The sequence below is a fragment of the Microchirus variegatus genome (assembly GCF_963457635.1).
Source record: "Microchirus variegatus genome assembly, chromosome: 12".
Lineage (NCBI taxonomy): Eukaryota > Metazoa > Chordata > Actinopteri > Pleuronectiformes > Soleidae > Microchirus > Microchirus variegatus.
Window position 1 is genome coordinate 24739931 of NC_139813.1, and position 24058 is coordinate 24763988.

Sequence of the window (24058 nt, forward strand, 5' to 3'; positions counted from 1 at the left end):
GACGTCACTGACGTGAGAGCGACAACATGGCCCCTGTTAGCCGGGCTGCGGTTGCCGCGGCGCTCTCGCTGCTCTGCCTGAGCCGCGTCGCCCTCTCCACCGAGTTCTTCTCCACGCTGACGCTGTTCAACAGCGACCTCCACAAGCAGGGATGCAGCTCGCTGTCCGAGTGGGAAGAGTACGCGGCGGACTGCGGTAAAGTGTTCTCGCGTCTCAGCCGCTGTTACTTTTGCCACGTCCTCCTCCCCCTGCTACAACTGTCACTACGCCGGCGGCTGCTAGCTTGCGTGGAAGCTAGCAGCCGCCGAACAGAAGCTAATAATAACAAAGTCATTCCTGCTAATGTCAACAAGCTCTGACAGCCCCACAGGAGATTATCGCCTTAATCTGAGGCTGTCGTGTCGTGGAGGTTAAATTGGATTTAAAAGTAAAAGTGTTATGTACAATGAGAATATTATAGTATGTTTATACACACACAAATGAATCGTTTCTATACCTGTATAATAATGTCGCGATAAACCGAAGATTAGCATCATATTGCTGTTTTTTTTACATTTAAACTGCAACCTTATACTTACAATTTAACTGATGTGTGTTTCATTTACAATGTTATTAGATATAAATAGATATATACTATATATAGATAAATACTATATCTAATAGTATAAAGCACAATTAATTCAACAAAGGGCATTTTATATAATTAAACGACGGTGAAGTTAGCCTGCGATTCGGCACTGTGCTACTGTTTGTACACTGATTGTCTGTTTTTTGTGACACTTCTCGATGTGAAAACATTTTAGGTAAGACGTTAACCTTGCATGACATCAACTGTTGTATTTGTGAAACATATTTTATTTGTGAAAATGCTAAAGGGGAGATTTCACCGTTTTACACCGAGATCTCATTAGACCAGGTCTGGATCAAAAACCACTGTACCTAGACTTCTCAAATCTGGACTAGATTAATCTACAGACCCTGAAGATTCATAAAAACACACCCTCTGATTTGTGAAACCTTTATTCTATTTGTGAAAATGCAATAAAGGCAAATTTCACAGTTTGTTCAGCATATAGACCACTTTGGACTAGGTCCTGATACAAAACCACTGTACCTAGACTTCTGAATTCATAAAAACACACCCTCTGATTTGTGAAACCTTTATTCTATTTGTGGAAAAAAATGCAATTCAGTTTCCTCATGTCGGCTTGAAAGAACGAGGACTATGTTTGTGTGAAGAGCTTCCCGTGACTAACGCTTCGACTCTGTCGTCTTTCCAGAATCCTCAATTCTACAGTTGGAAGATCCAGACTGCGAGGAGGGAAGTAACCCGCCGTGTGAGTCGGTCTTCTCGCTCAACGCAGAGAAAATCCTGGTGAGATCCGCTCTTAACGCACACGTTCACCTGAAATCGTCTGGACTTATTTAAATACCAGTATTCTTTCATTTCGCGACTTGATTCACACGTTATTTTGTAGTTTCCGTCCTCATTTTTATCTGACTGAGGTGTTTTTTCTCCGTATGTTTTGCAGAATCAGGCCAAGTTGTTTATAGAACAGAAGAAAATCCCCTTCCCCGTAGTCAACCACAACACAAACGAAGAACTCGGTAAGCTAAAGAGTATTAAACCGCATTAATTAACACGTGAATTATTAATGTTTATCTCTCTTTTCGCAGCTATAGGCTACGTTCTGATCGGCAACGGCCTTTACGATGAGGCCATCAAACACTTCTCGCTCTTACTGCAAGTGAGTCATAATAAAATATATATATTCACTATGTCACGATAGCATGTCGATATTTTCCCGAAGAAATAAACCCGATCTTGTCTTTGCAGGGAGACCCAGAGCTGGTCAGTGCCATTTATGGACGAGGGATAGCCTACGGGAAGAAAAGTCTACAGGTGAGTGATTGTATAGTATAATACAAACTGCAGGGTTTAGCTTAAATTGTATTAATTTGGTGAGATTTCCTTGTGCAGTACGATAAATATTGATATTTTAAGTCTCAAATTAAGGAGTTGGTTCCACTCGCTTGTGAATAAATAGAGAAATCCTGCACTAAACGTTAAGATATCGCGAAGTATCGCTACGTGATTGTCTCGCGTTATATCGATTATCGCAGAAACGTTGCATTGCGATATTGGTATCGTGTTATATATCGTATCGAGAGCTACCAATTTGTACACACAAGACGAAGTTTATGGAAAAAAATGTAAAGGTTTATTTTAGCGCTGCAACTAACGATTATTTTCACGATTAATCGATGGTCCATAAAATGTCTGAAAATGCTATTGCTATTGATCAATGCTATTGATCAGTGTTTGTAAAATCTGGAAATGAAGACGTTCTCGAATGTCTTTGTTTTGTCTCATTTTTAATGATTTCGTTTCATTATGTGGAGCAAAGAAACAAAGAAAATATTCCAATTTAAGAAGCTAAAACGATCAGAAATCTTGTTTTAATCATGAAAAAGCTTCAAACCGATTGAACGATGGTCAAAATAGTTGACGGTTGATTTAGTAATCGATTAATAATCGATGAATTGTTTCAGCTCTAGCTTTTATCCTATCAACTTTTAATTTTTCCTTGTCAGAAAATATGGTATAGTGGAAGTTTTGACTTTATTCGCTTATTATTTATCTTCACAGCAACCTTTTTTATCCTCTTGTCAACGCGCATTTCTTTCTCGTCGGTTCATAAGGTCACAAGAGAGCATCGAGAGTGTCGTAAAAACAGACTAATTCTGATGAAAGTATTTTTAGACTGAGTGCACTTCCTCATTATGATAAAACAAATGGCTCTTTTCTCGGCAGAAAACAGTTTCTGAAACCCTCTTTAGATGCATGTTTTGGTCCCAGAAAAAGATAATATAAGATAATCCTTCATTAGTTCCACAGGTAATAAATAATAAAGTATTTCTGACCTTAAGTGTGAGCCACAGTGACTCAGTGTCAGGAATCTGCAGTAACAGCAGTGTTTCTTTCAGTAAAGAAAGTGAAGTTGGACACATTTTTGCTGCTGCTGCTGCTGACTTGTATGTCAACAACATTTTAGTAACTTGCTTCCCCTCTCCTCCTCTGTCTCCACTCTCCAGGATATAAAGAACGCTGACTTGGCTTTGTACGAGTTGAACAGGGTCATCACGCTGGAGCCGAACTGGCCCGAGGTTTACGAACAGAGAGCAGAGGTAGGTTTGTTCTGAGCCTGTTGAACAAACAATCGTCTCTTTATCGTTTTCTCCAAATCCTTGGCACCAGCGGATCGAGACGAGCCAATAAAACTAGATTAGATTGATTTGATTTTCCATTTTCTCTCGTTCGCGATCGTTGATTATGATGATTATGAGGATACGATCGGGTTCATGTCTAGAGCATTACTAAACATCGCGTTAACGCCATTTATCACAGTTGAATGATGTAATTTGATGTTGTAAAGAGTAAGGAATATGAAGAGGAAGGCCTATGTTTTAGTTTTGAAACCACTGACCTCTTCCTGACCTCAAGATATTGTCTTCATTTGATGTTTCTATCGAAAGAAATGGATACCAGATATCAGATTAATTGATGTTTAAGTCAATTAACCAGTCACTGTTTATTTAATATAGTTTAAAATAGCAGAAACAAAACGTACAATAAAATTGATGAATGAATGAATGCTTTATTTCCAATATGTGAACACAAAAAGAAAGGAAAAGCACATCTGAAATGAAGTAGAAAGCTGCATAAACTGATTTATTTAATAACTAATAATCATCACTTCGCTTCCTATTGACGTCGTGTTTATGAGTCAAAAACAAAAGGTATTAAAAACTAATTTAACCAATTTTGATTTAAACTCCATCCTTGAATCCAATTCTGTGAAATTCTAAATGTTTTTCTCAAAAGGTTTTACTTCTTCAACACCTCCTCCGCCTTTTCCTGTCGAGAGGATATTAGACCGCCTCTGAAAGGAAATGCTTTGTTTGACACGAGCAACAGGAACGTTCACGCGAAGGCGTTATTCTCAGGTTACAGGCAGAAAAACAGTCAAACAATAGGAAAAGACCGGGTCTAATTTAATACGAGTAAATAACTGTAGAAAATGAAATGAAAGCGAGAACTTATTCAATGTCAGTTTAAGGTTAAAATCCTATGTAAGACCTCTGTTGTCCCTGGCTCATGTTGCTGATAAGTTGTAGCAACTGTGCTAAATTCAAGGTTGGCAACAAGAAACAGATACTAAGTATCCTTTCTGCTAAAGAGCGAATCAGAACTCGGCACATTCTGTCCTTGGACGGTGATAAAACAAACACCAGAGAGCACAAGGGGAAAACTGACCTTGGAGCAATATATAAACGGCTATTGTACAAGTTTGATGATGTGTATCTACCCTGGAATAGCCTTGCTAACGCCAAGACTGCATCTTAATCTCAATTTAATCTATATGAGATTAAATATCTAGTGACGAGCAAAAACGAAAGACTGCTGCTCTTTGGTGGCCACCATGTTGGATTTATACAAAAGCTGCTGGACGTCTGTTTTCTGTCGTCATCGTGCGCCTCTCATATTTTTGACCTTCTATGTCCCGCGTCCTGCGAGCGTAAGACAATTCGCTGGCAGTTTTAGCTAACACTGGAACGCTGGTCTTCAGAATCAGAGGTAGCGTCCTGTCCTGCCCGTAACACCAAAAACTCCCTTAACTGTTGGTGATCATCTTCAGTGTGCACGGATTTGGGTTCCTTTCAAGGAAAATGAGACAAATAATGACAGTAATAGGAAAGTTTCCTCATCTTTTCTTGTCCAAACAACGTCAAAGTAGACGCAAAGAACAAATACAAATATCCAATGTCCAATTTCCACCGATATCTTCTCACATTTCTCGTCCAAACACGATCTAAGTCAATCTAACGGATCGACCGATATGACAAAGATGTTCTTACGGACAGATGTTCTTTGACTGTGTGTTTCCTGCAGATCCTGTCTCCTCTGGGTCGTATCAGCGAGGCTCTGGGCGACCTGACCAAAGCCATCCAGCTGCAGCCGTCGGCTCGCCTTTACCGACACCGAGGAACGCTGCTTTTCATTTCCGAGGTTTGTTAATTGATATACAGTGTATAAAGTGCAGGATGTGGAGTAAAAATACAGAAGTATCTGACCACTCTGGTGTCCACGCTTCCCCAAACCAGGACTACGTGGCAGCGATGGAAGACTTCCAGCAGTCGTTGGAGCTGAAGAAGAATCAGCCCATCGCCATGCTGTACAAGGGCCTCACCTTCTTCCACAGGGGAATGCTCAAGGTGGGATTTCGTCTTTCAACTTCCTCCTCAATACGTGACACAAAATAAAATGGCCGGCCTCTGTAAAGCAAGGTCCTTCCTATTAACCTTGTGTTTTTTGGGGTTTTTTTTTATCACCAGGAAGCCATCGAGACGTTCAAAGAAGCGCTAAAGTTGAAAGCTGACTTCATAGATGCGTATAAGAGCCTCGGACAAGCTTACAGGTACAGAGTAGTCTTGTTTCTTTGCTGTTGATTCTTCCGTTTATTGTAGATCTACATCTCTAAAGGAAATGTCCATCTTTGGGTGATTTGTCCTTCGTGCAGAGAGTTGGGGGATTTCGAGTCGGCGATGGACAGCTTCCAGAAAGCCCTCATGCTGAACCAGAACCACATCCAGTCTCTCCAGCTGCGAGGCATGATGCTCTACCACCACGGCTCGCTGCAGGCGGCCATCGGCAACTTCAAGGTTAGAGGAGCGCACGGATATACGGTTCGCCCCCCTCATGAATGTCCCATGAAAATCCTCACTTTCCTCCCCCCCCCCCCTCTTCTCCTCTGCAGAGGTGTCTTCAGCTGGAGCCCTATAACGAGGTGTGCCAGTACATGAAGGGGTTGAGTCACGTGGCCATGGGCCAGTTCTACGAGGGCATCAAAGCTCAGACTAAAGTCATGCTCAACGATCCGCTGCTGGGACAGAAGGCCAGCTCGGAATACCTCAAAGTCAAATACCTCAGAGGTTTGGTCATAAATACACTTTGACACATTTAAATGACATGTTAACACCATTGTTCTGGGCACTTTAACGCGCTAACGGCGGTGTACTGCTTATGTGTGCATCTGTTTTTAAAGTTTAACGTTACTTAGAGACTCATTTTAACAATCGGGAACTGTGTTGACACTGTTAAAGTTAACTTTTACACACTAAAATGACATTGAACACTGTTGTGTTGCTTCTGTTTGGTTGGAAAACATAGTGTAGTTCATGAGAGCTAATGCTATAGCCACTTAATATGCCTAATTCTGATTGGCTACACATAGTACTGTTTAATGTTTTACAGTGGTCGCTGTTTGTTTTTTTGCAAAATACCACGTGGAATTGTAATTGTAATCACGCCTGAGCTCATATATGAACACAACAAGAGTTGGAAACATGTCAAGAGGGTCACCTATACACTTTTTGTTGTGTTTTTCATTAAAAGTGACACTTTTATTCATCAAAAGAGTTGCAAAATGAATAGAAAATATAGTCAAGACATTGACAAGATTAGAAATAATGATTTTTATTCCAAATAAAGAAGCAGCAAAACTGTTTTCAGCTGTGCTAACATCATTGCACAAGGGTTTTCAAGGGTTTTTCGAATCATCCAATAGCCTTCTAACGCCATTAGCAAACACAATTTACCATTAGAACACTGAAATCAATTAATTTAATGATATATTCATTGAAAAAACAGAGCTTTTACTTCAAAAAATAAGGACCCCACACTTTTGAACGGTAGCTTATATGATGTCTTACCTTCTGCAGTATATATATATCCTTTTTTTTTCTCTTTTTCCTTTCCCAGAATACTCCCGCTACCTGCACTCCCACCTGGACATCCCTGTGGCCGAGTACAACGTGGACCAGGACTTACCGGGGAACTTCAAGAACCACTGGGCCAAGAACCTGCCTTTCCTCATCGAAGACTACGAGGAGCAGCCCGGCCTGCAGCCGCACATCAAGTACGTCTCGTCTTTTATATCAATAAGTAAATAAATAAATGTTTTAATTCTTTTTAAAGTGCTTATTCGTAGCATATTAAAACGCCAAATGTGTGGTGTGTAGGGACGTGCTGCCTCAGATCTTTGACAGCTACAGCAGCGAAGTCCAGAAACTCATATGCACGGCCGACCACCTGGGGGCGCTCATGCAGTACGACACTCCCGGCTTCCTGCCCAACAAGAGAATACACAGAGGTGACCGCTGCGCTTCATAAACGAGTCATTCGTGTATTAATATAACATAAATAAGAGTGTGTTTTCTTCCCCCCCTTGTATTCAGCGATGGGTTTAGCAACTCTGGAGGTCATGCAGGCCATGCATCGAACGTGGAGCAACTCCAAAGTGCGAGTCAACGGCAAGACGAGGCAAATGCAGTGGAGAGACATGTTTGACATAGCTGTTAAATGGAGGAGGTGAGACACCGTAGATGTCACATTATTATTCAGAAAATGCAGATATAGTAGATAGTGTATACGTAAGCAGTAAAAACACTTGAAACCAGACTTTTAAACAACTGAAAATGGAAGGAAACAAATCTGGGAAGATAATTACAAGAAGTAGTGGAGAGAAGAAGGTAAATAACTAAACGTAGGCTGCGTTTTAATAAAGACTGACTCATAAAATCCAGAGTCTAGCCTTAAAGTTTCCCTTAAAGCATACAATTACCAAAATAAACCATGAAAAATGAGCGTCTCCATCATCCAAGACACGTTCAAGGGCAGCCATGGAACTGTGGAATAACCAAAAACGTGATGGTTTGAAGGGAATAAAGAGAAGACGGATGTTTGTGTCTGATAATTCTCAGTTCACCATGCTTCTACAGCCTTTAATTCTAAATGAAAGCTTATATTTAAGCCATTTCTATTCTCTTTTTCTATGGGAAAGCCCCAAAAAAGAGGTAAATTAGTCACTACACGGTTTCATTTCAGTCTCTTTTGTCGTTATTGTGCTCTGAATGAAAACAACAGACAATAACTAAAGTAAACAAACGTTCTTTTTTTCAGGATCGCAGATCCAGATCAGCCGGTCCTCTGGTTAGACCAGATGCCCGCCAGGAGTCTCAGTCGAGGCTTCAACAATCATATCAATCTCATCAGGTAAGACGACGGTGGCGGACGCTCTCCCCGAGTCCCTGAAGGCGTCTTGAATTTCCACGTTTCTTCAAGGTTTTTCTTTCTTTCTTTCTTTCTTTCTTTCTTTCTTTCTTTCTCTCTCTTGTTTCCTCAGGGGACAGATTATAAACATCAGATACCTGGCGTACTTTGACAACATCCTCGACTTCATCAAAGACAGAATACTGGTGTACCACGGGTAATATACTCTCCCTTTTTCTTTCCCCTCAAGAAATACTGCGACAAAGTGGCCATAAATGCTCGCTAACAGCGCGACACACCTGAGCCAACATTTCCAACAAAATCTTGATCGTCTGCTGAAGTTTGGCTGAGTTTTATTGTCCATTTTCACATTAAAATAACATAACATCAGTGTTTTTCTAATGGGCCCACAAAGATAATGTTCAAATCACAGTGCCCCCTGCTGGATCACACAGTACTTACTCCAGAGTTCAAGTCTGAAGTGCTTCCATGACCCTTTTGGAAGTCTTTGGAAGTGAATGTTCCAACAGATATTGTTGTGCTTGTTTATTGTTTGTTGTTTATTAATGTAACGTCTGTGTAATGTTTTCTCGTTCTCGTCCTTCTAATCCATCGTCTCCGACAGAGCCTACAACCCCAGAGGTTTACTCGAGGTCCGCCAGGCTCTGGAGAACGTCAACAAAGTCGAAGACCTTTTGCCTATAATGAAGGTAAATATACGACTGAAAAATCAAGATTCTAAGAGGATTAAAGGTCCACGTGTGTGCGTTTTAGTGACCTCTAGTGGTGAGAGTGCAGATAGAAATCAAATTCCCAGGTGCGCGAGGTAACTGCGGTGGCCTTCGCATTGGGTTTGTTTGAGCAAACGAACATTTAAAAGGCTTATTTTTAGGCTTATGAGAAGCAAAATATGTTTATTTTAAAACCATTTTACCCTTTTAAATACATACTTATCTATCTATGAATACAAGGAACGCCTGTCAAGGGTCAACCATGACACTCTGGACCTTTAAATCTCTATAATTGTGAATAAGTCAAAGTCAAAATTGTCCACACACACACCCTTGATGTTGTTTGTGCGTTTGTTTCTTGAAGCAGTTCAACAGTAAAACCAGAGACGGCTTCACGGTCAACTCCAAGGTGCCGAGCATGAAGGATCATGGGAAAGAGTACGACGGTTTCACCATCACCATCACCGGAGACAGGCAAGATTAGTCGATAAATCCCTTTTTCTGTTGCGTTCTTTTTCCATCTGTACCGATCTGTTTCTGCATAAAATGTCAAATTTAGTCAATCTGTCGAGCAAAACTATCAAACTTTAACTGCGGGAGCATTTTATGTGTATACAGAGGCAGCACTGGGGTGGGCGGGGTCAAGAAGCATGTATCATTTTAGCATTTGTGGGCGCTGGTTTTGTGTTTTCACTAGCAGTGAAATATTGCTATATTTTGTGTGGCCATTTTGTTAGCATATCTTTTTTGTTTTTAGCTAACTTTTTGTGGATTAGCGTTTAAACGTTTTTTTTTTTTTTAAATCAATTGACGTTTCAGTCCACTAGATGGTGCCAAGTACACCGCAATAGATGATTTCGCAAATACTCCACCGTCTTGCTTTACTAGCGCAATGTGGCTGTTTTTAAAAAACAAATCACTTTCTGTGTGCAGCAACAGAACGCTACACGATACCGGGAAAGACGGAGAGAGTCGCGTTGAGCTAACGGACTGAATCCGCATTGCGACAATGGTTTGACAGACATTCCTTGACGTCTATAAGTTGCGTACTACAGCTTTAAGGACGCGCCGAAGAGAGCGACGACGATCTCGGAGAAAACCCTTTTGTGAATGTGTAATCGTTTTTCAAATTTGGCACAAATGCTCAAATCGACTCACGGGATTAAAGGTCAAAGGTCACGGTGGTCACATGTTTCTGGCCTCTTGAATGTAATAATATGTTGACGGACATTGGGTTGTAATTCCGTGTCACAGGGTGGGAAACATGCTGTTCTCGGTGGAGACTCAGACGACAGAAGAGCGGACGCAGCAGTATCAGTCTGAGATCGAGTCCATTTACAAAGACATCACCGCCAAAGGGAAAGCTCTGATGCTGTCCACTGAGCTCGGGGTAAGACGTCGTCTTCAAAGCTAATTTATAAGTGAATTTGCCAAATAAAAACAAAATTACCAATATTTTTTCTGGTTGGTTCAACAATGAAGTCATTTGTAGGTTGTAAAATATCAGGATTTCACTGTTTTTTCAGTGTTGAGCTTTAAATATCTTTAAGAAATTTTTGTTTTCTTTGAAAAACAAAGCTTCATTAGGGAGACATTTCTTTCTATATTTAATGCGGTCTATGAATGCAGTGAAGATTAGGTCGTTAAATGCTTTGTTTTATTTGACCATAAACTCAAATATAGAGTCTATATTAGTGTATATATGTCATTTAAAGACGAGAATGTGATTATATTTAAGTGAAAAATCATCTGCTGTAGCAGATTTGTTGCCGTTTGGGCACTCGCTTACACCCATATCTGTTCAAGTTAATATCATTTGGTTTTTTTTTAGTTGTTATTTGCAATATATACACAAATTTTAAATAAAAGGTTGGAAAAAAAAATGAGTTTGGGGGCCCAAAAAGAAGCCTCCTACGGCCCATCTGTGGGCCCCGACCCTCTGTTTGGCTCCACCTGTCAGCATTTTAGCTCATATTTTTGGATTTTTAAAAAGATTATACATATAAATGGTATTCTTAGCACTTCATTCTTCAAAAAAATGTATAATTTTTCTTTCCTGGTTCCAGTTTCATAGACTGGGGGGATTTATTCTCTGGAAACTGCTTCAATATTTGAATAAGATCTGATTTTCTAGCTGCTTTTATGATCCTGCCGTTGTTCTCGTTGATGCTGAAACAACAACGTTTTAGGACGATGCGACATGTAACCGATAACCATCTTCTTCTTCTTCTTCTTCTTCTTCTTTCCGTCAGGACGCAGACGCATTGTGCAACCTGGTCCTCTCCTTGATTTATTATTTCTGCAACCTCATGCCTCTGTCCAGAGGATCCAGGTACAGCAGACGCTCTTAAAGTTACACATTTACCTCTGTCTCGTTGTTATTTTAGCCGGTTTATGCCAGGTGAATATGTTACATATGTGTCTATGTGCTAAATACACAGTGAAACAGGGATGATAAAGTCCATTTTTGATTCGTATTATGGTGAAATGTGCGGCGATACGACTCGAGGACACATGAAACATAATGAATGTTTATCTGTTTTTAATCTTTTATAATATAAAGAAGTTTATCAGTGTAATTTAGGCTCACAAAAGCATAATTTTGTATGTTTAAAAGTGTAAAATGATGATGTTTATGATGCGTTTCCTCCTCAGTGTGGTGGCTTACTCGGTTGTGATGGGCGCGCTGATGGCCAGTGGTAAAGAGGTGGTCGGCAGGATTCCTAAAGGAAAGGTAAGAGATTTCACGTGTGTGAAAAATGTTTTTTTAAAAGTCTAGATTTAGTCCGACTAACAAAATAATCTGTGATTTGTTTTTGTTTGTTTTTTGTCCAGCTGGTGGATTTTGAAGCCATGACCACACCCAGTCCTGACAGCTTCAGTAAAACAGCAAAGAGCTGGATGAATCTGAAAAGGTCGGTTTACCTTCATTTCACTTAAGTTTACTTTAACTTTTACCTTTTTATTTCTCCTTTAATTTTACTTGAACTCCCACTGTACTTAACTTTATAACTTTTACTCTACTGTTTCTACTTTAACTGTAATAAACTCTTACTGCACTTTACAGAAACCTTAAATGTACAGTTTCTACTTTAACTTTAACTACTTTTACTATAGCGCCTTAACTTAAACTGTATTTAACACTTACTGTACTTTATTTTAACACAAATACTGTACTAAAACTTCAACCGTACCTAAACCTTTTAAAACTATTGTACTTACCCTAACCCACTTCACAACTTTTGCAATATTCTACCTAACATGTGACCCTTGTCTAGCTTACTGTTTTGCACTTAACTTAAACTGTAGTTAAACTTTTACTCTACTGTACCTTTTTTTCCCTTAATCTTTTACTATATTACGCAAAACTTATTTCTCCTTATACTTAAGTTGAACTTTTACTTATTGTACAACACTCCTCACTCCAGCCCTCCCTGCTCTGCTTTACCTCAATAACCCTGACTTCATTTTCCCCTTAACTTACCTTACTTTACCTTACTGCACTGTAGCTTACTTTACCTTACCGTACTTTACTTTACCTTACCGTACTTTACTTTACCTTACTTTACTTTACCTTACCGTACTTTACCTTATCTTACTTTACCTTACCGTACTGTAGCTTACTTTACCTTACTTTACTTTACCTTACCGTACTTTACCTTACCTTACTTTACCTTACCGTACTGTAGCTTACTTTACCTTACTTTACTTTACCTCACCTTACTTTACCTTACCGTACTTTACCTTACCGTACCTTACCATACCGTACTTTACTTTACCGTACCTTACCTTACCTTACCTTACCTTACCTTACCTTACCTTACCTTACTTTACCTTACCTTACCATACCGTAGCTTACTTTACCTTACCATACCGTAGCTTACTTTACCTTACCTTACCTTACCTTACCTTACCTTACCTTACTTTACCTTACCTTACCTTACCTTACCTTACCTTACCGTACCTTACCTTACCTTACCTTACCATACCATAGCTGACCTTACCTTACTTTACCTTACCTTACCGTACCATACCGTACCTTACTTTACCTTACCATACCTTACTTTACCTTACCGTACCTTACCATACTGTACTTTACGGCACTGTACTTTACCGTACCATACCTTAACTCTTTATCTTTGTCCTTGTTCCAGTTTACCGAGCTGGTATCACAGTCTTCCTTACCTTTACCATACCTTACCTTACCTTACCTTACCTTACCTTACCTTACCTTACCTTACCTTAACGTATCTTACCTAACCTTACCTTGCCTTACATTGCCTTAACCCTTCGTCCTTTGTCCTTGTTGCAGTTTACCGAGCTGGTACCAGAGCCTCCTTTACCTTACCTTACCTTACCTTACTTTACCTTAACTGTTTATTCTTTGTTCCTGTTTACCGAGCTGGTACCAGAGTCTTTCTTACCTTATCTTATCTTACCTTAACTCTTTATTATTGTTCCAGTTTACCGAGCTGGTACCAGAGTCTTCCGTCTGTGGCAGAGACTTTCCCTTCGACCAGGACGATGATCGAGGTTCTCAACACAGACTCGTTCTCACACTGTCCAAAGAAATCTTAACATGAACCAAGAAAGCTTCCACAACATGAGACACACGTGTCGCTTCAGTCGAGTCTTAAACACACGATCATAATAATAATAATAATAATTTTCTTCTTCATCTCATCTTTAATGTTCTTTGTTTTAACGGTAAGAGAAAGAAAATCCCCCAATGAAACTCAAAGAAACTCTTAAATAATAATAATAATAATAATAATAATAATGAGCATTATTTGGTTTTCAAAAAAACACTTCCTGTTTTCTTCTCTGTCATCTCTCAGTCAACTTAAAAGTTTATTTTTTCCCCAGTAATATATGACTTTAAAAAAAAAGCATTTAAAAGACTCAAGTTTTTTAAATCTTGACCCAAATCACCATAAAAACTGTTAGAAGAGTCACTTTTTGCCAAATATAGCGACTAATTTACACCCATATCTGTCAAAGCTAATATCATTTTGAATTAGTAAACTAAATTCAATAAAACCTGTTTTTTATGTTATTTAAAATATATACACAGAAATCTTAAATAAAAGTGTGCAAAAAGTTTTGAAAATTAGTTTAGGGACCCAAAAGGAGTCTCCTGCGGCCCATCTGTGGGCCCCGACCCTCTGTTTTGTCCCTTTATATTCTTTATTTTCCAATTTTTAGTAAACAAAACAGTAAAAATATACATTAAAAGAGCTGATAAATGTATTTTTTGCGGCAGCTGTGACGTGAAATAGTTGTTTTACCACAGTCCGGCTGTTTTTGAAAGATGACGGAGAAGATTAAAGCGGGATTACCGTGTTTATTCTGTAGTTTTTCCTCATCGTCCTCACAAACAAACAAAAAGCACAAAGATGAATCTCACGAGACGTCGGCATGAACAATCACAGACGAGACACAATCCCTTTTTTTTTTAGTTTTAGGTCAACGCTGAATGTCGCGCCTTCATTTCTTCACGTGAAGTTTTAATATTTTATTTAAAACTTTATTTAAAACACAGTCCAGATTATCAGCAGAGAAGGAGTTCAGGGATTATTAAAGATATCAAACTCGACCTTCAGGGCTTTTATTTTATTTTTAATTCCTCACAGGAAACTTGAAGCTGTGTCTCTTATTTTTAATTTTGTTTCCTCAACGCTCACATGAATGAAGTTTATTTGTAATCTAGAGAACAATCGGGAGATTAATCTGTCGCTTCTTTACTTTAAATATCAGTCGCTTATCGAAGTAAAACATATGAAACATGTCGGGTTTCATTTGTCCTTGTTTTTCCTCAGGTTCACGTTGGTTTAAATGAAGCAAAAATGTCATTAGAGGACAATTTCTTGCTTATGCTTAACATATTTTTTGTTACATTTACACATTTAAATGGCCGAAAGAGCAAAAAAAGACAGATTATCTCAGCAGATTAAATTGCTAATTTTAAAACGGAGCATAACGGATGTATATTTATGTAGAGTTTATGAAAAGAAAGAGGAAAAAGACAAATAAGTCATAATTTTCTGCTCATTTACACACAAACCGTTCACTTTTATTCAAATTGTTTGTTTTTAAATTTTAAAAAAATTACTGCTATTCCCACATTTTAAACTTTAAAATGTGAACATTTTATTTTGAAAAAAGGAAGCCACAGAATGAAAATCTCCTTATTCTTCTCTGACGTCTCGGATCATATTGACGATTCATTTCCTTGAAGCTGCGATAAATGATCCCAGTGTCTCTTTGGAATCTCCTTCGTCTGAAGCCGTGTCAGTGTCATAAATCGGTTAAAAAAAAGCCTTTTTTTTTTGCGATTTAACAGAATTTGAATGTATACGAAATATTCCCGACACTTTTTGTTTGAATCTGACCGGAGCAATCGTCTGTTTTTAATGTTTACATTGTTTGCTCGTAAAAGTCGGCAGTTACAGATCAAAGAAAAAGTGCTGAGTCACTTGAACAAATGTATTTTTTCGGAGTCACGTTTTGGCCGCCTTCAAAATAAAGCGTCATCTTCCGCCGCGTCACTTGTTTTTCCTTTTCCGTCGCCATATCGCCGAGTCGCCGTTTGACTCTTGATCTTGAAGCTTGAAACTTGAAGGAGGAGGAGTTGTTGTTTTTGTTTTTTTATTTTAAATGAACAAGTGAATGAATGTTCAGCAGTCAATAAAACTGGTTAATGATTAAATCAAACTGTCAAACTGTGTTTTTCTTTTGTTTTGCAGATGTGAAAACATACAAAAGATGACATATTAAATGATAGATTATAACAATACTGTGCACTTTGTAGTACACAAAACCAGATGTTTAATTACTGTAGTATTAATAGTTTTGTCCACAAACCAAACTTATGTCAGATTTAATGATTTTCTTTGTCATATGGAGCAAAGAAACCAGAAAATATTCACTTTTAAGAAGCTTTTAAGAACTAGTTTCATAGTCACATTAATTACAAACTATTTTAATATAAGAAAAATCAGTTTGGTGAATTCTACTCCTGAAATATGAGTATTTATTGGTTTCTTTGCTGCTTTATGACGGATAATTTTATATTTTTTTAACTCATTTTGAAGTAATTAGTTGATAAAATTATTTTTTTTTTTTTATTATTATTATTTAAAAAATCACATTCAACGAATTAAATTGTCTCATTTTAAATAAATCAATAACAAACTATCTGTCGTAGTAAAGATGAACAGGAGAGAGAGGGATGGGCGGGGAAAATGGGAGGAGCCAGATTTAAATGTCTCTTCCTATTGGTCAACCACCGTACGCGCATGCGCACAGTGACCGGCGGCATTTCCGTGTAAATACGAGTTTCGCCGACTCCAGCATGTGACAGACGGACAGTCGCCTCCGTCCGGACGGAGCCCGGTGACCATGGCCGCGGATGTGACCGTTTCCCGGGAGACACTGACCGGTGCTCTGACCCGGCTCGTTAACCGGAGCAAGGCTATGCTACAGAAGGCTAAGCAGGACGCAGAAGGTACGTTAACGGTGACGCAGAGTGAATAAGTCCACGCCGAATTGATGACGAGTTAAAAAATGATATTGCAGTTGTGTTATATTTGTTGTATAAGCATAATAATCCTCCCCGTGGTGTATAATAGCTTTAAAACACGAGGAATCTGAATGGGGTCTGGTGCGACATCCCGGTAATGTATCAGTAAAATGCACGTCTATGTCTTATATTCCCAAAAATGGTAGATATCACTTACTGACACCGATGCCGAATTGAAGGGGACATAAAACTAATTGAGAATAAATGTGTAATTTTTGCAATTTAATCTTTGTCTTGTTTCCAGGTAGTATGTAAGTACCAAAATGAAGCAAATCTGAATGGGGTCTGGGTTTATTAAAAAGAAAAATTAGTATAAACCATGTTTGACCAGTTTTCACTTTGTTATACTTAATAAGCCAACAGTTACAACATGCAATACAAGTGTAATTCACTCATTTCCTTCTGGCTATTTCACAACGTTTTGGTTCCATGTCGTGCTTATTGACATCATAGAGACCAATAAAGATAATAACGCAGCTCTTTGTCCTCCACACACAGTCTCTCTGGAGAAGTTGGTCCCTGATAACATCACCACGTTATTTGGCCTCATGGCAGCTGGCACAGACTTCTACGACAGGTAAACGTCACCTTTGACAGGTTTCAGTAATTACTGCCGTCGTATATAATTGTCCCGGTGATTTTGAAGTGTTGTGTTCTTGTCGTTTAGCCTCGGGGTGACGAAGAAGAGCGACGCAGAGGCCGTTTGGAAGACGTTTTACCAGTAAGTAATAATATTCAGGCGAAGTCAAGGAAAAAAAATATATTAGGACTCTAAACCGCTGCAGTACGTTTGACAGGCCTGTACGTGGCGCTGTGACACCGCTACACCAAAAAGACTGCCATCTAAAATCCCAAAAAATTAGCGTTTCAGGGCTCCCGAAATGGCGTTTCCGTGTGCATAAAAGTCAGAGATTTGTTCCCAAGTTGACGATTGGCTACCCTGAGCCAATCAGACTCTGGGGGCGGGGTTACACAAAACGAGCCACTTTGCAACCTTGCTCCTGCTAGCTTGGTAAATGTCCACTTTAGCCTCCTAGTTCCTGCTAGCTCAGTAAATGTCCACTTTGGCCACCTAGCAAGGAGCTGTGTTAGCCACCTTGCTCCTACTAGGTTGGTATATGTCCACTTTAGCCTCCTACCAAGGAGCTGTGTTCGCCACCTTGCTACTACTAGGTAGGTAAATGTCCATTTTGGCCACCTAGCAAGGAGCTGTGGTAGCCAACTTGCTCCTGCTAGGTTGGTAAATGTCCACTTTAGCCACTTAGCAAGGAGCTGTGTTAGCCACCTTGCTCCTGCTAGGTTGGTAAATGTCCACTTTAGCCTCCTAGCTCCTTCTAGGTCAGTAAATGTCCACTTTGGCCACCTAGTAAGGAGCTGTGTTAGCCACCTTGCTCCTGCTAGGTTGGTAAATGTCCACTTTAGCCACTTAGCAAGGAGCTTTGTTAGCCACCTTGCTCCTACTAGGTTGGTATATGTCCACTTTAGCCTCCAAGCTCCTGCTAGGTCAGTAAATGTCCACTTTGGACACCTAGCAAGGAGCTATGTTAGCCACATTGCTCCTGCTAGGTTGGTAAATGTCCACTTTGGCCACCTAGCAAGGAGCTGTGTTCGCCACCTTGCTCCTACTAGGTCGGTAAATGTCCACTTTAGCTTCCTAGCTCCTACTAGGTCAATAAATGTCCAATTTGGCCACCTAGCAAGGAGCTGTGTTAGCCACCTTGCTCCTACTAGGTCGGTAAATGTCCACTTTAGCTTCCTAGCTCCTACTAGGTCAATAAATGTCCAATTTGGCCACCTAGCAAGGAGCTGTGTTAGCCACCTTGCTCCTGCTAGGTCGGTAAATGTCCACTTTAGCTTCCTAGCTCCTACTAGGTCAATAAATGTCCAATTTGGCCACCTAGCAAGGAGCTGTGTTAGCCACCTTGCTCCTGCTAGGTTGGTAAATGTCCACTTTAGCCTCCTAGCTCCTGCTAGTACTGTGTATATGATAACATGAATGTAGTTGTGGACATTTAGGCTAAAAACATGTCAAATGGTGCCATTTTGAGTCAAATGTGTCAAAGTCGCTGTGGTTAATCTGGTTTATCTGTGGTTTCACAGCCATGCAGCGGTGAGAGAGCTGGTGGACGAGCTTCTGGCGCTGGAGGTTTGTATCTTTAACTCGTTTAATAAAGTTTATTTGTTTTTATTTTATTTCTCATCATCTCTGGGATATAATTCAATCTGACACATGTAAAAAGTCTACGTGCAACTGAAGACTCGACTGTTTGCCCTACAGCGATTGTACAACAAAACCAAAATAACAATAATAATTCCACACCCAGATTACAGTTCACACTATTATTAATTAATTAATTAATTAATTAATTAATTAATTAATTAATATTACGGTTCCCAGACAAACGTGGGAACAGCATAAGAAAAGGTGGAGAAAAGGCTAAAACCATTGCACAGGAGTTACGAGGGAAAAAAGGCGATAAAATGTTAGAGTTTTATTAGGTTTGTGAGTGATAGTGCAAGACTTTTTTAATCATTCACATTTGCCGAGGTGGTTAGTGACATTTTCCCGTGAGGAGGCAAAGTCTGAAGAGATGTTTTGTGGTTGTAAATATGTTTTTAAACCAGTTAATTATTTCAAAATGTGTGATTAACTTCGACCTACGACCATAAATCCTCTCTGTGTGTGCAGAGCGAGTGGGACTCGTTCCTGGAGAACGTGGACAAAGGTTTGCAGATGAGCGACAGGAAGCTCGCGGGAGCCAAGATGGCCGACAGCGTGAGCCCCGACACTGCGTTCACCGATGCTCGCAGTGGAAAGTGAGTTATCGCGCTCGACTGGTTTGGTCTGGTTTGGTTTTTTCTCGCGTCCTTGTTGTTTTCTGAGGCTTTTCGTCGTGTCGTGTCTTAAAGGACTCTGACTCTGGCTGAGTATCTGGGTCGAGGTCAGAAGCTGCTGCTGGTTCTCCTCAGACATTATGGATGACTGCCGTGACGAGACCACGTGGTCGAGCTGGAGGCCAGTAAGGTCAGTTTCCCGGCGACTGACGTTCATCGTAAAACGACAAAAACAACAAAGAAAAACGTTCACTCTTCTATCCATTCTTTGATATTTGTTCTGTGCTCTGCAGGCTGACCTGGAAGCTCGGTCACTGCGGGTCTTAATGGTCGCTTTTGGGAAGAAGGAGGGAGCCGAGCTGTGGCTGCAGCAGACGGGCTGTACGTTTGACATGCTGCTGGATCCACAGAGGAAGGTCCGCCAGTGTTTCCATCACCTAATAACCTGTTTGAAACCTGTTATATTTCAATTTTTATGGTAAAGAAAGAAGGAAAATTCTGTTTAAAAAGGATATAAAATGTAGAATTTACATTATTATTTTAAATGTTCAGTAAATTCACAGTAGTGGGTATAGTAACTGACTTATTAGTCAGACGTGTCTCAAAAGTCCAGCAAGCTGAGCCACCGAAGCTTTTATTTTGAAAAGCCAAAAGTGTCTTAAAAGTCTAGTGAATGTTCCGCCGAAGCTTTTATTTTGAAAAGTCAAAAGTCCAGCAAACTTACCCACGGAAGATTTTGTTTTGTAAACTCAAGGGGTGTCTATAAGGTCCAGCAAAGTGAGCCTCCAAAGCTTTTATTTTGAAAAAGTCAAAGGTCCAGCAAACTGAGCCACCGAAGCTTTTATTTTGAAAAGCCAAAAGTGTCTTAAAAGTCTAGCGAATGTGCCTCCGAAGCTTTTATTTTGAAAACTCAAGGGGTGCCTATAAGGTCCAGCAAAGTGAGCCTCCAAAGATTGTATTTTGAAAAGTCAAAGGTCCAGCAAACTGAGCCTCTGAAGCTTTTATTTTGAAAACTCAAGGGTGTCTAAAAGGTCCAGCAAAGTGAGCATTCAAAGTTTTTATTTTGAAAAGTCAAAGGTCCACCAAACTGAGCCTCCGAAACTTTTATTTTGAAAAGCCAAACGTGTCTCAAAGGTCCAACAAACTGAGCCTCCAAAGGTTTTATTTTGAAAAGTCAAGTGTGTCTCAAAGGTCCAGTAAACTGAGCCTCCAAAGCTTTTACTTTGAAAAGTCCAGCGTCACACACGTGTGCAGATGTGATGGAAAACAATCAGGGGCAAAAATAGAGACGGAAGATTTTCCACATTTTCTTGCAGCCGTATGATCTCACCCCTCTGTCATGTGAGTTATTATTATGATTTAAATGTGCCAAAGTAAACGTCTGCGTGTCCTCCCCGTGTCCACAGGTCTTCAGGAAGTTTGGCCTCGGCTCGTCCTACGCCAAAGTGATGAAGTTCGACTTCCTGCTGCATTACTCTGCGTACAAAACTGTGGGCATAGACTTCCCTGACATCCCCACTCACCTGCAGGAAGACCTCTACCAGGTACACGAGGACAAGAAGTTCAGTAAATGTCCACTTTAGCCACCTATCAAGGAGCTGTGTTAGCCTCCTTGCTCCTACGAGGTCGGTAAATGTCCACTTTAGCCTCCTAGTTCCTGCTAGGTCAGTAACTGTCCACTTTAGCCACCTAGCAAGGAGCTGTGTTAGCCACCTTGCTCCTACTAGCTTGGTAAATGTCCACTTTAGCCTCCTAGTTCCTGCTAGGTCAGTAAATGTCCACTTTGGCCACCTAGCAAGGAGCTGTGTTAGCCACCTTGCTCCTACGAGGTTGGTAAATGTCCACTTTAGCCTCCTAGTTTCTGCTAGGTCAGTAAATGTCCACTTTGGCCACCTAACAAGGAGCTGTGTTAGCCACCTTGCTCCTACGAGGTCAGTAAATGTCAACTTTAGCCTCCTAGTTCCTGCTTGGTCAGTAAATATCCACTTTAGCCACCTAGCAAGGAGCTGTGCTAGCCACCTTGCTCCTACTAGCTTGGTAAATGTCCACTTTAGCCTCCTAGTTCCTGCTAGGTCAGTAAATGTCCACTTTGGCCACCTAACCATGAGCTGTGTTAGCCACCTTGTTACTACTAGGTAGGTAAATGTCCATTTTAGCCTCCTAGTTTCTGCTAGGTCAGTAAATGTCCACTTTGGCCACCTAACAAGGAGCTGTGTTAGCCACCTTGCTCCTACGAGGTCAGTAAATGTCCACTTTGGCCACCTAACCATGAGCTGTGTTAGCCACCTTGTTCCTACTAGGTAGGTAAATGTCCATTTTAGCCTCCTAGTTTCTGCTAGGTCAGTAAATGTCCACTTTGGCCACCTAACAAGGAGCTGTGTTAGCCACCTTGCTCCTACGAGGTCAGTAAATGTCAACTTTAGCCTCCTTGGTCCTGCTTGGTCAGTAAATATCCACTTTAGCCACCTAGCAAGGAGCTGTGTTAGCCACCTTGCTCCTACGAGGTTGGTAAATGTCCACTTTAGCCTCCTAGTTCCTGCTAGGTCGGTTAATGTCCACTTTGGCCACCTAGCAAGGAGCTGTGTTAGCCACCTTGTTCCTAATAGGTCAGTAAATGTCCACTTTGGCCACCTAACAAGGAGCTGTGTTAGCCACCTTGTTCCTACTAGGTAGGTAAATGTCCATTTTAGCCACCTTGCTCCTACGAGGTCAGTAAATGTCCACTTTAGCCTCCTAGTTCCTGCTTGGTCAGTAAATATCCACTTTAGCCACCTAGCAAGGAGCTGTGTTGGCCACCTTGCTCCTACGAGGTTGGTAAATGTCCACTTTAGCCTCCTAGTTCCTGCTAGGGCATAGACTTCCCTGACATCCCCACTCACCTGCAGGAAGACCTGTACCAGGTACACGAGGACAAAAAGAGTCCAAATCTTACTTTGAAAGATCGGAACTTCTTTGTCTCATTTGGTAAATTTGACTCTGAGCGATGAGTTCCTCAAGGCTCCGCTCTCAGGCCGCTTTTGTTCCACATCGACTTGCTCCCACGTGTCTTTAATGACCTCTTTTTAACTTGATTATAGTTCTGCGTGAGAACGCCGTTAAATTGCTTGGAAAGATTAGCATTTTAGCCGCTTCCAGATACTAAAAAAATACATAAATATATGTGTTCTAATGTATAAAATACATGTTTTTTTTAACAGATGGGTGGAAACTTTCTGCTGGATGAAGCAGGACAGGTTCTTCTTTCTCACCCGTCTAAGACTCCGTTGGACAGGCCGTCCGTGAGGACGATCCTGGACGCGGTGGACGCCGCCAAATCCGCGTTGTAACATCGCTAACGCGAGCGTAAACGCGTCGCTGACGCCACGGGGGAAGAGCGGGGGCTCTCTGACGCACGTACATGACGTCACATCTCGCACTCGCGACGCCCGCGATGAGGTGTGACTGATGAAAGACGAAAAAAAAAAAACGTACGCAGAAGACGACCGATCTTTTCTTTCCTTTGGTGTCAGTGTTGTGACGGCTACATTTTTAAAAATCATTACATTTCACGATCGCGATGTAAATGTGTTTTTTAATGTTAACATGAATTGATTTGCTTTAGAAAATCCATAATATGAGAGAATACGGCTCTTGTTAAGACATTACTAAACGAATCATTTAGTAATGTCTTGCTCTGCGTTCCGTTTGATTGTTTTTAAAAAAGACTTATTCTGATTTTTCAGCTTCTTTAATGTGAATATTTTCTGTTTTTTTTTTGCTTCATATAAGAAAGAAATCATTAAAACGGAATAATTTTGGTTTTGCAGAGAAAACAAATGACGTTTGTAAATAATCGGCAGGTTAATCGATTATGAAAATAATCGTTAATCTCAACCCATATAAATTCATGAAAACAGTTATTTTCTGCATTGCTGCAGGTCTAATCTTTTCATATTGTAAAATAAAATAATATATATGAGTATTTAAATGTGCCGTAGTTGATTACTGGGTTTTGATTTAGCTATATTTTGATGATAGATGATAATAACGTTGTTATGATGATGACATTTTTCAGATTTACTGGAAATATTACCATGAAACTGTCTTTCAGGGTCAATCAGACCAACAAATTGGACGATAAGAAGATGGCAGAATGATATAATGTAAGATAAACCATCTGAACCTTGAGCAAAGATTTTTTAAAAACATTTACATTCAGATTTTATGTACATTACAACATTGTCATTGTTTATATTGCAGGACGTACAGGTCAGTAATGTGTCTACTGTGTAATGTTGCTACTTGAAAAATGTGAATAGTAGATAGTTCACCCAAACTATCTACTCATGACTACGTTAATGAAGTTCCAGGTTTACAGACGGGAGCTGTGTTAGAAAGCTCCTACAGTACTAAGTTGGTAAATGTCCACTTTAGCCACCTAGCAAGGAGCTGTGTTAGCCACCTTGCTCCGACTAGGTCAGTAAATGTCCACTTTAGCCACCTAGCAAGGAGCTGTGTTAGCCACCTTGCTCCTCCTAGCTTGGTAAATGTCTACTTTAGCCTTCTAGTTCCTGCTAGGTCAGTAAATGTCCACTTTAGCCACCTGGCAAGGAGCTGTGTTAGCCACCTTGCTCCTACGAGGTCGGTAAATGTCCACTTTAGCCACCTAGTAAGGAGCTGTGTTAGCCACCTTGCTCCTACGAGGTCGGTAAATGTCCACTTTAGCCACCTAGTAAGGAGCTGTGTTAGCCACCTTGCTCCTACTATGTCGGTAATGTCCGCTTTAGCCTCCTAGTTCCTGCTAGGTCAGTAAATGTC

The 24058-nt window shown here is 40.3% G+C and overlaps 1 protein-coding gene across 2 annotated transcripts; it reads left to right on the forward strand.

The window, feature by feature from the left end:
• Positions 1-26: 26 nt before the first annotated feature.
• On the forward strand, positions 27-15472 carry ttc13 (tetratricopeptide repeat domain 13; the record flags this gene model as incomplete). 2 transcript variants are annotated; one of them, XM_083898426.1, is made up of 23 exons in its annotated part: positions 27-195; positions 1281-1375; positions 1533-1608; positions 1678-1748; positions 1838-1903; positions 3097-3189; positions 4955-5071; positions 5167-5277; positions 5398-5480; positions 5583-5724; positions 5820-5994; positions 6824-6980; positions 7084-7214; positions 7300-7432; positions 8024-8116; positions 8247-8330; positions 8739-8823; positions 9209-9318; positions 10099-10234; positions 11097-11176; positions 11500-11578; positions 11680-11759; positions 13308-15472. In XM_083898426.1, 23 exons carry the CDS (start codon positions 27-29, stop codon positions 13420-13422), a joined length of 2481 nt encoding a protein of 826 aa, XP_083754552.1. In that variant the 3' UTR covers positions 13423-15472. The 2 variants fall into 2 exon arrangements, with proteins under 2 accessions (XP_083754552.1, XP_083754553.1); XM_083898427.1 differs by having other exon boundaries at positions 9212-9318.
• Between the last annotated feature and the right edge of the window lie 8586 nt (positions 15473-24058).